Source organism: Colletotrichum siamense, assembly GCF_013390195.1.
Source record: "Colletotrichum siamense strain Cg363 chromosome Unknown KSG_Cg363_contig03, whole genome shotgun sequence".
Taxonomy (NCBI): domain Eukaryota; kingdom Fungi; phylum Ascomycota; class Sordariomycetes; order Glomerellales; family Glomerellaceae; genus Colletotrichum; species Colletotrichum siamense.
This window is the reverse complement of record NW_023501016.1, coordinates 6,765,661-6,778,781: the sequence shown is the minus strand read 5'-3', so window position 1 is coordinate 6,778,781 and position 13,121 is coordinate 6,765,661. Positions and strand designations below refer to the sequence as shown.

The 13,121-nt window shown below is 55.1% G+C and overlaps 1 protein-coding gene across 1 annotated transcript; it reads right to left on the bottom strand.

Annotated features, from left to right (window-relative positions):
• Positions 1–1,037: 1,037 nt before the first annotated feature.
• CGCS363_v005804 (uncharacterized protein) lies at positions 1,038–6,477 on the bottom strand (the record flags this gene model as incomplete). The annotated part of the gene is made up of 2 exons (XM_036637653.1): positions 1,038–6,334; positions 6,426–6,477. The coding sequence occupies 2 exons, from the start codon at positions 6,475–6,477 to the stop codon at positions 1,038–1,040; spliced, it is 5,349 nt and encodes a 1,782-aa protein (XP_036498022.1).
• Positions 6,478–13,121: the final 6,644 nt, after the last annotated feature.

Genomic DNA, 13,121 nt, shown 5'->3' with positions numbered 1-13,121 from the left:
ATCCTCGCAGAAGGGATGTCTGCCGAAATAGGGGCACGCAAGCACCACCGTTACTCGCACGGAACCCCACAATTTCGAGCGTGAAAAAGTATTTAAACACCCATTCGCAACTCATACTTCAGTCGCAAGAGCTGGACAACCAAACGAGATAGTCGTAGCGGATGATTGCTTTCCCTACGCCTCAAGTCACCGCGTTCCAGCGCGGCGCGTCGCGAATCAAGAGCGGGGCACCCTGGCCCTGTCAGCCTGCGATGCATCAACACGAGCGTACCCCGGCACCATCCACTCCATCGTCCCTACGCGTCTGCCTGCAATCATTCGACGCGAATGGAAACAGAATGACTTTGTAGACGAACGTGGAGACTCAAAAAGCTTATCAAACCATTCCACACGGTAGCTGTGGGGGCAAAGGACCGATGAAGGCGAGGACCTGGGATGGCCGCCAGACTTTCTTGCGCTCCCGAGTGGTTGAGAAACACTGATTGGTGTAAGCCAGAGATTTCCAGGCTGAATGGCGATAATGTGGCATTAGGCTTGGGCCATTGACGCCAAAAGCCGACCGGATGAGACGGCGGAGCTCTACAGCCGGCTGTTCTCCTCTCACAACCCATCGAACTGGCGTTCACAATTGCATTGAAAAGCAAGGGCAAGTCACTTGAAAGAAAAACATGTGGCATTCGTAATCGTCTAACCCAAGCCTATATTTCATATCCTAGTCATAATCATACGAAGTGGTATATCCTCCAAAACCATATGCCCGCTGCTAATGTCCCACTGTCTACATGGGTTGAGTGTATCAAAGAAACGAAAAGCATTCGAGCACGTGTTCTGTCCAGTTGTCAAGCGACGACATGCCTACAATACTGACCTCCGCTGTAAATGCCGATGTAAATGCCATGATAAATGAGACCGCACATGCCATCGTGAAATTCCTAGAGTCATTTAAAAAATAGCCCGCCCCCGGCGCAGCTGGCGAAAGGAAAATGCATCAATATCAAGAGTTATAAACGTAAATGGTTCGCACCTCTATGCAAAGCCTAAGCCATTGCATTGAACTCGTTTTGGCGGAGGAAGGACGTGGCGAGCTCATCGCCGCCTTGCTCTGCCGCCTGGAAGAAGTGGACCGCCACGCACATGAGTGCGGGGTCGCTGCGGACATCTCCATCCTTGAGCCCCGAGTCTTGGCCGGGATGCTGAGCGCCGACAGCACCCAAACTGGAGGAGCCGCCAGAAGCCCGGCTTCGGTCTGCAGCATACAGTCTGCTGGCACCTGGACCGCTGCGTCCGGAAGTGCCGGCGTACTTGTCCATGACGGCTTGCTTGAAGACCTCGCGAGGCTTAGACAGAGGCAGCGTGGTGCGTTCCACAAGCTCGGGGTTGGATAGGTAAAAGATGGCCAGCTCACGTTGAGCGGTGGGAAGACCCTCCTTGGCTGTAATAGTCCACATCTTTCCTGCCTGCGCCAAGCTGTATGCTGTGGTGACAGGAGGAGGCGAGTCGGTATCCAGCCGCTCGGTATCGTGAAGTTGTGTATCGTTTGTGGTTTTGCGAGTGCTGGTGTAGACGCCTTGAACCTCGTCCGCTACCTCAATCATGGTACGGCAGACCTCTTGCTTGAGGCCTAGCGCTGCAAGACCAGTATCCCAAAAGGCAGTGCCCTTCTCGGTGTTGTCCAGAATTGTTGGGTTGACAAAAGCTGCGATGAATTGCAGGTCACGGAAAAGCGTCTTGGGACGGATAGAAGAGTCGCGGAAGAGAGTTCGGAGGACATTGGTGATGGCGTCTTTGTTCGTCGCGCTGTTCGAGGCAACCGTCCGAGCGTCAGAAGTGCCTGGTCTCATTTGGCCACCAACAGTTGGCGGGGAGTTAAGAGGGAATTGCTGGAGAGCATGAGACCGCCTCTCTCTGACATTGTCAATCACCTCCTCGAGAGGGTTGGAGCGACTGTTGACGGTGGACTCGTCGGCTGCGGGTGACATGAACTCGGACCGGTTCCATCCAAGTCGGGACTTCTTGGAACCAGTAGCTAGAGAAGCGACAATGAGCTGCTCCAGCTCGTAAAGAGCGCCCAGTTTGGCGTGAGGGTTGGGGTGAACGCTGAACATGCGGAGGAGTCGTTGGAAGGCCTTCTTAAAGGGGAACTCGGGGGTCGATTCCTTGGCAGGCTGCTTGGAACGGGTGGAGATGGTCTCAGTGGTGGCTGCAGAGTTGTCGTTGCCTGGAGTGCTGCCTGTTTCCGTCGTCTCGGAGTTCTTGTCGGTTTCTCCGGCTCCTCGCAAGTTTCCAAAACTCTTCTTCTTCTCAATGACACGCAGCTTGCCTGACTTGCCCATCCGGCGTGCTCGTCTGTCGAGCGAGTCGCGTCGATCAATGCACTCTTGGCCCAAAGTCGAAAACCAATCATCAGTCTCTGCGCCGCGAGCAAAGACAAGCGTACCGAGATCAGAGAGGAGAAGACTGACCAAAGTCTGGCGCAGCTCGTTGAGAAAACGGGCCTTCTCTTCGGAGAGTCGCTGTTGATGCACCGTCTCATTGGACGATGCCGAGGTGCCTGGTCGACCGATGGAGTGACTGGCATGAGAGCCAAGGGAGTGTTGCTGGAAGGAGGCGGACAGATTTGTCACGCTTGTCGTGGGAGACTGGGCCCGAGATGTGGTAGAGCTCGGTGAGATGGCCGACTGGAAAGGTGACCAGAACGTAGAACTGGAGTCGATGGTGTGGACAGGCGAAGAAACGCCAAAGTAGTCCGGTCCATCGACGATGTCGGACAAGACGGTGCTTGCCCTTGAGAAACGGTAGCTGCCAGAGTCGAAGGACTGCTGACTAGAATTGTGAGCTGACATGGCTCGGAGATCCCGAACAGAGTTGGGACGACCAGTAGACATGAATCGTCGCTCGGGGTCGCTCATGACGCTAGCAGAATCGTCCCAGTTGTGTTCTCTGTCGCGGGGACCTTTGTTGTTGTTGGTTTCCAGGTTGCGCCTGTCGCGTTGGTAGAGCTCGCTCGACCAAAGGACTGGGCCGTCCATGATGGACTCTCCGATCAACTTGGAGATACATGTGTCCACCTCGCAGGTGAATCTGTGGATCCTCTCTTCTCCGCAGCAAAAGTTCTCGACACCAGCTTGTTGAAGCCAGCGTGATGTCTTATCCGCTTGGTCGTCACTCAGCTTGTTGGGGCCACCCTGCTCTTCTGAGGCTGCAAGCAGGTCCATGATCTGAGTCTCAGTGCGGTACAGGTAACTGGATGCGGGTGCTCGAGCCAGATGGGCACGGTTGCGTTGGTAGGAGTTGTAACGCCGGGGCATTCCCATCGTCTTGAGAGCTGCGCAAATGTTGCGACTCTGTTCGTAAGGCGCAGAGTTGCGGACGTCAGTGACGTACCACATCTTGTCACGAAGAGCACGCAATCTCTTCATCATGGCCTCAATAAGACCTTCGTGACGCTCTTGGCTCTGTTTCAACCAGACGAGCCACGCGTCGTACTCCTCGATGGCAGATGCGCAACGGCGGATGGAGTCTCTGGGGCCGCGAGAGAAGATGTTCAGAAGGATGGCAAAGCCGTTGCGCCTGAGAGACTCTGAGCTGAGAGCATTGAGCTGCTGCAAGGTCTTCCAATAAAGGTGCGCTGAGACGAAATCTGCTTGGGCTCGTGACTGGGAGGACGCTGCATTCAGCATGGCAACGAGGACGGAGGGCGGCTCAGTCTCGTGGCCTTCGGAATTTTCCGAGTCTTGCGCAGGCGCAGTCTCCTTGGCTTGTAAATCGGCTTGACTTGTTTGTGCTTCGATCTCGCGCCGGCGATAGGGATTCCTGCTGGGTGTGGACTTTTCAGCAGTGATAATCTTGTTCTTCGATCGGTACTTCTTGATGCCAGTGGCGCGGTTACTGAATTGGGCCCGGCCACCTTGGGGTTCAATACTCTGGGGTATCTCATAGTCCTCAACGAGCTTCAGGATGGAGTCTCGGAGTTGATGGTAATCCTTGTCCAGTTCGGGCTTGTCGTCAATCTCATCATCGTCAGTATCACTCGTCGAGGAGTTTTCCTCCTCTTCGACTTCCTCGTCTGGATCGTAAGTCATCTGGCTGGACAAGCTGTTTCCATCCGCAGAGATGAACAAGACAGCCCAACGTTCGGCACACGGGTGGCAGGAACCTTGGATGACATCCATTCCAACCTGAGAAGTCATTTCTCGCAAAGCAAAGCGAAGGCGGTAGCCGTCGTCTTCGTAGTTGCTGAGTCGTCGTTGAGACAGAGGATCCAAAACAGGGGGCGAGTACCGTTGGGGTGAGCCAGTCCGTTGCTCCTCTATGTTCGTCTCTCGAGACGTCGTGGCATCGCTGAGAACCGACGATGCACTCGTGCTGAGAATGGAGGCTGTTTCAAAGTTTTGTCGACTGCCTGCCATGGAGATCGGTTGTGAGATTGCGGAGAAGCCAGAAATAGATGGTGCACCGGATCTCAGCCCGCTAGACTGAGACATGGGACGACGCTCAGGGAACAGAGCGTTCACCAGAGTGACCAAGTCAGCGGGGCTGACAACCAAGTAGGGGTGAACCTCAACAGTCTCTCGGAGGGAGGTAATGGAGCGAGCGGGAAGTAGCCGAGGCGGGGGCCTCTGAGAGCGGGATCGCTTGAAGCGGTTCAGAATACTCTCAACGTGCTCCTGAATCTTGGGTGGGGTAGAAACAGTTCCCTTCTTGTTCCAGGTGATTTCCACAACCAGCTGGGACGCCCTCATGGCAACCTGTTTGAGGATCTTCTGACGCCCGTACTCGGTGATGTGGTACTCGCCCATAAGGCCATGGCTTTCCGGGTGGATGACAACGCCAAGTAAAAAGCTTGAGAAGAGCCACTTGTATACAAACCAATTGCGAGTGCCTTCGACAAGCTTGTTGTCTAGCTTTCTCAGGATTGCGTTGCCCAATTCGATAAGGCCCTCGGGAATGCCTGTTGCGTCCTCGTCATCAATGATTTCAAACAGTTCGTTGACGGCACGGTCGTAGAATTCCTCAGCAGCGATACTGTCCTTGGAAGTCCAGTCTGCCAGGTTGAATCGGGTTCCATGCTGGTCCTCGGCCTTGTCCAGAAGAAATGCGCCATCCTCAAGGATCTTCATCAAGTACCACTCCATGTTGGACTTTCCAGACCAGTCACGCATGGCCGTCCAGACATTGAGAACAGATATCAGCATGGGCTCGCTGGCAGACTTGGACTCCGTGATGAGCCGCGCCAAGGCCGTTCCCCAGATCTCGGTGCGCCTCCGGTCTTCGGCACTGTCAGGTCCAGCAGAGTTGGCGAAGCAGGTGTGTACTAAAGCCGATAGGGGATCGTGCCTCTGGAAGGAGAGCAGGCGCTCGATTGCAGTGGGCAGGTGGGCGGGCGTTCGGCTGCTAGATCCCATGTGGCCCCGGGTGTTAGAGCGGCCATGGTAAGGCAGCACAGATTCAACAGGCTCAAGTCCTTGGTGGAAACTGGTAAAAGCGTTCAATTCTGCGGGTGTTAGAGAACACAACCTCGTAGCCAAGTAGTCTGGGTTTGTCCGGATCTGGGTCAGAAAGTTGAGAAATATTTCCCGAATAGATGCGGGCAGTTCAGATAGAAAAGGGGTCATAGAACCAAGAGAACTGGCACCCGACGTTGATTTGGGTGGGGTTTCCAGGCTTTCCGAGGAGGCCAAGGCCGGTGATTGCAGCGAGTCTAGCTCCGGCTCCAAGAGCGCGTAACGACGCAACTCGTCGCAGCTTTTGCGCACATCGTGAATGGCGTTGAAGAGGGCAGAAAAGGTCTTCTTGTCATCGGAGCGGAAGCAATCGACCAAGTTCTTCCGGGCAATCTCACCACAGCGATTCAAACGGGCAGACAATGCTGTAGAAATGAGATTCCTCTGCAAACGAATCCTTGTGTTTGCGCGCTTGCGCTCCTGATACTTGGACAACCTTACCAGGTGGGCAAGTTCCTCCAAAGTTGTGGCATCGGGTTCGGGGGCCATGTGAGGGTTCGTGTACAAAGAGGGATCTGGGAGCAGGGCCTTGCGGACGGCTGGTGAAGCTGTCTTTTCGGCGACCGGTGAGGGCGTGTCCTCCTGGGAAGTTTCCATTGTGGCCTTGACAGGAGACGAAGCAGTGGGCGTCACAGCCTGGGCTATTACGGGTTTCTGGTGGGAGCCTCTTCGGGGCACGTCTTCGCTTCGGCGGACGGGCAGGGCTACAGCCTCGGGGGTTTGTGTGGGACTTGGAGATCGCTGCTGACGGCGAGATCTGAAGGAGGTATTGTAACTCTCGGAGGGAGGAGTCGGAGATCGCGGGGGGTTCGCGCCATCTTGTGAAGCAGCTGCGGCGGACAAGCAGCGTTGGTCAGCATGGGGGCGCACACAAGCAAGAAGCCGTGGTTGGGCGCCAGGGCAAGCGGGTGTGCGACGTACGAGCAGACACTATGCGGACGGGCGATGAAAGAGAACGCTGCATGGAAATCATAATGCGAACATTAGAAGAATCGGTGGGAAGACAGGCGGGCAGCTTCAGCTTGAGCAATAGCAGCAGCTGTGGCGCAACTCGGAAGCTGTGCTGTCGCGACCGTCTGATGTGGGATGTGCGCTGTTGGGGACGAAGCTCGTCCTCGTTGGTGGTGGTGGTGGATCTGAAGTCTGCTTCGGCGGGGCAGACTGGGCGGCAAGAGGGGAGGGGAAGAGATGGGGAGGCCGGCGCAATGCCAGTTCCTCGCGGATTCGGGCTCGGTCGAGTGTCGACGCTCGAGGTCGGGAAGCAAAGTTGCTTGGTGTTGAGAGAGGTTCCTGAAAGAAGGAAAACAAATACGCCTTGGTAGCAAGAGCGGAAGGTCTGGTCGCGGCTTGTGTTTAAGGTATTCGGGAGGAAGGGACGGGACAAGAAGGACAAGGGTCGCAAGGCGAGAGAGAAGTGGGAGGCACAGCACGGTCAGGAAAGGCAAGGAACGGGCAACGGCAACAGCAAGGGGTGGCTTGGTTCCATTTGGGTTGGTCTGGAGGGAAGGTACCGCGGTACGTCACGTTGGTCAGGTACCAGGCGGTTGAGGCAGACCAGGTACAAGGAAGCGACCTGGCGACGTGCAGGAGGAGACGTGGAGCAGGAACGAACGACAGCAACAGCGACGACGACAACAGCAACAGCAACAGCAACAGTAACACCACGCTACGGGAAAGAGCAGGGAGCCCACGCTGAGGTGAGAGGCGAGAAGTGGGCAGCTGCACCACACCTGGTCAGTGCCGGCGCCAGCTGGACTGCAATGGAACAGCTCACCACCGCCCTCCCCTTCCCCTCCACCATCTCCACGCCCGACTCGCTGGACACCGGTATTTTGGTCAAGGACCGTCGGGTCAACAGGGGCCAACCTGATGGGGCCGCTCCCCGGAACCAGGACCGACCGGGCACGAGGAGGCCAGCGGTTAAGCATGGAAGGGACCTCGCTGTGAGGAAATGGGCGCGGCCTCGGAGCCAGGAGCCATGGAGAAGCCAAAACGTGAAGCCAGCGCAGAGGGAACTTCGCGCAGTGCCTAGGTCCATGTGGTTCCTTCCATTTCCCAAAACTGATGTGGAGGGATAGACCATGGCACTGCTGCGAACTGCTGGCGGATCCTTGACTTGCCTTACTTGCCTCTGGTTATTTGGAGGGAAGGCATGGATGACCACTCGCAGCTGCACAGAGTGAGGAATATTCCAAGGCAGGTACACACATAATCACGACGCGAGGCAGGAGGTACGGACGAAATACACGGCGCCTCCTTCCCAGGTACCTGACCTGAGTTGATCTCTCTCAGGGCAGGCGTGCATTTCCCGCCCCGTGAAGAAGGAACGTCTGTGGAAGCTTACCTCAGGCGAGGCGAGGAGAGGAGGCAGGAAGCGGCGTGGGGTAAGGGCTGGGCGAGTGATGGAGGGCACCGAGGGGGAAGGAGGGAAACGGGCCTAGACCAAACACAGCTAGAAGCAACGGACAGAGCGCGCCTCTCCCACCTGCCACTTCACACTTCGCACACAAAACCCGCGAAATGGAGGAAGGACAAGAAGAAGCAGGCGCTGCAGGGCAGGTGCAGCTGCACCAACCCAACCCAACAGCTGCGGGTGAGGTGGGAACAGAGATTGGACGAAAACGGTCGCCGCCAACGCCAGCGCCAACGCACACCCGCACTAGAAGGAAAGGAGGAAGACAAGAAAAAAAAAAAGAATTACAGCAGAGGAAAGACACAATGGCCAACGCTCAAATTCCCATTCAACAAATCGAATCCCCGTCCTGGTCGGCAGCCACCACCACCGCCGCCGCCGTTATCACAATCACTAATCAGAACCAACACCAGCATCAGCACCATCAAACCGTTGACACCACAAGAGAGACAGACATTGAGGTTTTTGCTTTTGTTTTGCTTCTGTCTCGACGAGCGCTATCATGGATCATGGACTATCGTGGGTACCCAGACCGACCCAGAGCAGTCGGGGCCAACCACAGCGACCGCATGACATTTCTTTTTATTGAATTCGCCATCGTCATCTCCTCTGCTTAAGCTGTCCTTGTCTCACCCCAAAGACAACGCAGACAGGCCCGAAAAGACAGGGAGCTGCCTGAATTGGGGTCTGCTGCAGAGTACTTCACCACCTCATCCTTCTTCAACCGGACAACCACCGTCGTCGTCGCCTTGTCAAGTTGTCGCTTGTCGCTTGCCGTACGCTCCACGACAGCAGCAGTCACTTGAGGTGCCTCCCGTCCGTTGCCTCGGTGCCTCCTCGCCATCGCGTCTCACTGCCCGTCGGCCTGTCCTGTCGTGCAAGGTCTGACACGCCTGTCGCTGCACCGATTCAGATACGTACTCGTCAATTATTCGCCAGCGCCACCGGCCATGCAGCAGATAGCAGATGACTGCTGCCCTGCGAGATGGCCAGCTGTACCCGCCTGGAACCGGAGGCACACATACAGCTGCACAAATGCAGTATTTCTTTCGGCCCCGGGGGCAGAGCCAGACGAGAGAGAGGCAGAGGCAGAGGCAGAGGCGGTCTGCAGCAACAGCGAATGCGTTTCCGTATCTCGGGGCCCAGAGAAGGGATGCATGCGGTACGGAGTACACATCTCCATTGATGCACCTGTGAGGATACAGACAGAGAGTACCGTACAGCCCCTCGGCCGCTCCATGCCATGCTCCTAGCCATGCCATGCCATGCTAGCCGTCCACTTCGTCGTGTGTCTCTCAACATGTGAGACAAATCAAGCTTCACCGACGGACGATACGAATACCGCGGTACATGCAACGACAGCGAACAACTGACAAGGGCAGGCAGCGGTCCAGCCGACGCGCATCAGTCAAAAATTACCTCTGCTTTTGGCCGCTGGATGAGTTGGCATGCATAGCCTTTGGCCCTCTTGTTTTACATGCTCGGCCACCCTGCTTGCTTGTCTGCGTCCTCTCCTCCAGACCAGACCCCAAGAGACCTCCAGCACCCACGACCACCAACCAACCGCACCGTGCTGAGGGCTGCCCTGGTCGCCCGCTATCCAATCTGCGTCCTCCACGAGGCTGGCACGCCATGCCAACGCATCACAGGGCCCAATCAACCCCCGCCAGCCCAACCAGCATCAACCCACACCACCCGCTTCACCACCTCCCTCGACAACCTCGACACCACTTCCCATCGCTGCAGCCAATCGCCCACTACCGAGCCGCTCTCCTGCCACCGTCCTGCACCTGCGACCTCGTCGCCGCCGCCGCACCAAAGGCCTGTCCAAATGGGATACTGTTAAATTGACGGGGTCGTTTTGTTAAATTGACGGTGTTCTTAACATCTCTACAAACCTATTAACAGATCCTATTACCCTAACAATAACCTAACGCCTAACCCTAACCATAACACCTAACTTCCTAACCCTAACTTCGTAACCTGCCCGCTGAGCTTTTATTTTTGCGATTTTTCCTCGTTTTTCTATAGGTTTTTGAAGTTAGGCGATAATGCGTTAATTATATTAGTACAGCGGTTCTGCTTACCTCAGCGCGCACAGACAGTTTTGCCTCTGACGGGCTTAGCGCGGGCAAAATAACAAAACGACCCCGTCAATTTAACGGCTACCGTCCAAATGCTGACCGGGGGCTATCGACAGACCGACTGGTGAACCTCCAGCATCCATCCGACTTCCTGAACGCCGGACTGCACCACGAGAGGTCAATTGCAAAGGCCACGTTTCGGTCAAGTTCTTCAGCGCTGACTTCGCCTTCGTCGACACGCACTCACCGTTGATAGACCTCCCTCTTACTTTGCCACATGACCGAGGTTTTATCTCGGCCAGCTAGGGGCGATGCACGATAATTGGAGACCGTCGACGACGTCGCACATGACAAGAGGCCTCTCCAGCAGCAAACGCCATGCACTGGGCTCGCATTCACGACGCGACGTCTTCTTGATGCAACAGCTATCCCGCCCATTTCCACCCCGTCTTCTGTGCCGCGTCTGGTGTGGGAGACCCGGCCTCTAAATTGGCCTCTACCACGCTGCTGGAAAGATCCAGCCACTTGCGCCGCCCGAGTGGTATCACGATGATTTCGTGCCACAACCGCCCGCCATCCCCTTGAAGATTCCAGTCACGGTACCAGAATACCCTTCCATCCCGCTTCTGGCCGCCGACAGATCGCTCGTTTCATGCACGTCAGATTCGCCAGTCGACCACCTTCGTTCATCCGAAACCAAATTCCCCATTCGCCAAGTCGCCCCTTGTCCTTCCTGCGTCCTCCCGTCCCCGGCCACCCTATCGCGCCCAAGATGATTCGGGTCTTGCGAGTATTTTGAGGCCCCTTTTCTTGTTTATCTCGCATACGCTGTCCTCGTGAGGTTGTTCCTGCCCCCTCAACCGTCCTTGCCCAAGGCATTGACCGGACCTGGATTACCGCCAGCCCAAGCAACCCAATGAGTGGATGCGGCCCCAGCCGTATCAAGATCTGGTCATCCCACACCGCGATTTGCTCGTGGGAGCAGCCGTTCCGGGTTCTTGACGAGTACCGAGTTGCATCAGCACGTGGAGGCGTTGTGTCTTGGAACCAACCAATTAGTCGCCCAGCGACAACACGACGGGCCCGTCAGCCGACACATGACCTCTTGACGCAATCCTTCCCAATCCCCATTAACACCGCGTTCTTAATGGGCCATTGAGGTTAGGGCTGCATATGCCATCGCTGGGTAATCTGCACTCCCGGCGCTAGTCCACAGGCATCCGCCTAGTAATTGGCCCCATCGACGTTTCTGTCGTGTCACTCATGTTGTTGTCAGGGTCTCGGCGCGAGTTGCTGGGGGGCTATGTAAACATTGATCTGCGTGAACCTGGTTGATTCGTCCGTTTGACTTCATGCCAGGTGTTCCAGAAGCGTTCTTGATCGGACTGCTCGGCGGTTTCCGCAAAATCGCAAGAGCTTTACTTTGAACTGCGGATATGCTGTTCATCTGCCGTTGGGTTTCCCTCTCGTAGCCGCCGTCTCCTGTCCCAGGTATCATCGAACATGATGTTGAAAGCCTTGGCAGTATACGAATTGGGAAAGTCTCTCCAGATAAATCTCCGCACACTGTCAGCCTTCGCAAGTTCATCTGATTGTTCCTCTTCAGGGGTTCAGGGGCTTCGTAGACTAACACTGGTATATCCCAAAGTTCCCCTCAGCTTTGTGGTTATGACCATGTCTGAGTACGGGTTACTTTTGAGCCCCACAAGCGTTGATGTGTTGCCAGATGTCGGCTCTCCGGTCGTGTCACCTGCCAACTCCCAGAAATCACTGATGCCTTGGATCCATGGTGAATCGTAGTGCCCATTGCTCATAGACCAATTCAATAGAACTTTCATGGGAACAGTTCTCCAACAAAGCAGCCCCACTGTAGGCTTCTGAAAACGGTCCTGTCGTCGTTCTTATCTTTGGTCGGGATGCTCTGTGGGCGTCTTCTTGATTCTCAACTAACTTGATGTGACCCACTCAGTTGGAGTTCAGATGATGTCGTTGTATGAATCAAATTTGCTGCTTTGAGGACCATTACTGAGAATCTCTGTGTCGAATGAGTCTAGGCTTTACTCGATTCCTTCACGCTACGAAAGGAAGACACGCTCTAGCTGCTGTCCAGATTTCCCAGCGTTCTTGGACCCTACTACGGTAACGATGTCAAGCGTCATGCCGGGAACACGTGAAGCGTCATAATCGGCGCGATATGCCTGCGCCGAATGAGTTTGAGCAGTTGATGGGTGCGTGCGAGGGCTACGCGGAACGTCATAGTCTCGGGTGGCATATGGTGGGGGAACGAGTGTGCGAAAGGTGACGGCCTACAAGTCTTAGGTCCATTCGATATATCAGAGGTTAAATATGCCAGTAGAAGTATTCTGTCCGTGGCATTTCGATGCGATCTAAACCGCCTGAAGCTGTTTTTCACCGTCGCCAGCAGTGAGAAATAACACACCCCGAGGCATATTTACACTGAATCCGTGTCGTTCACTCAACTCGAAGGAGTCCCTCGTTGAAGAAGGATGGCCAGCGGACTAGAGCGTATCAATCGGATCGTGAGAACGAGAGAGGATGGCAGGGAGGGGAAGCATTGAAAAGGCGCGTCACTTACTGCGCCGTGTTTGAATGCTTCACGCTGCGGTACCAGATCGAATGAGCGAAACACACCGTGGCAGAGATGTCAAGGGAGACTGTGATTCAATCAAATCACATAGTTCGCAGCTCAGCTCACCGGGGTTCATAAGACTGAAATGAATTGTAGCGTCGTGCGAGCGAACATTCTGCAGCTACCAGTATATGATGCCTATATGGCTGAAATGGTGGTTAATGAAGCACGAACTTCATCTCTGAGGTGATGATGCGTGTGGTCGACGATCTGACGCCATTTGTTCTCAAAGTCCTTCAACTTGACGCGCTGTGTGGAAGCTGTCAAATTGGTCAGCATCGATAGACAAACTCCCGAGTACTATACAGGTCCTAATATACAGATGCTTCGATCAGGTCACTTGCTTGAAGATCACTGGAGGAAATTGAACAGTCCATATCAGAGAAAAGTCAAGAAAGTCGTTTGCTCACATCGGATATATGTTCATATTTGATTAACAATTATGATTATAGAAAGAGTCTACACACTAT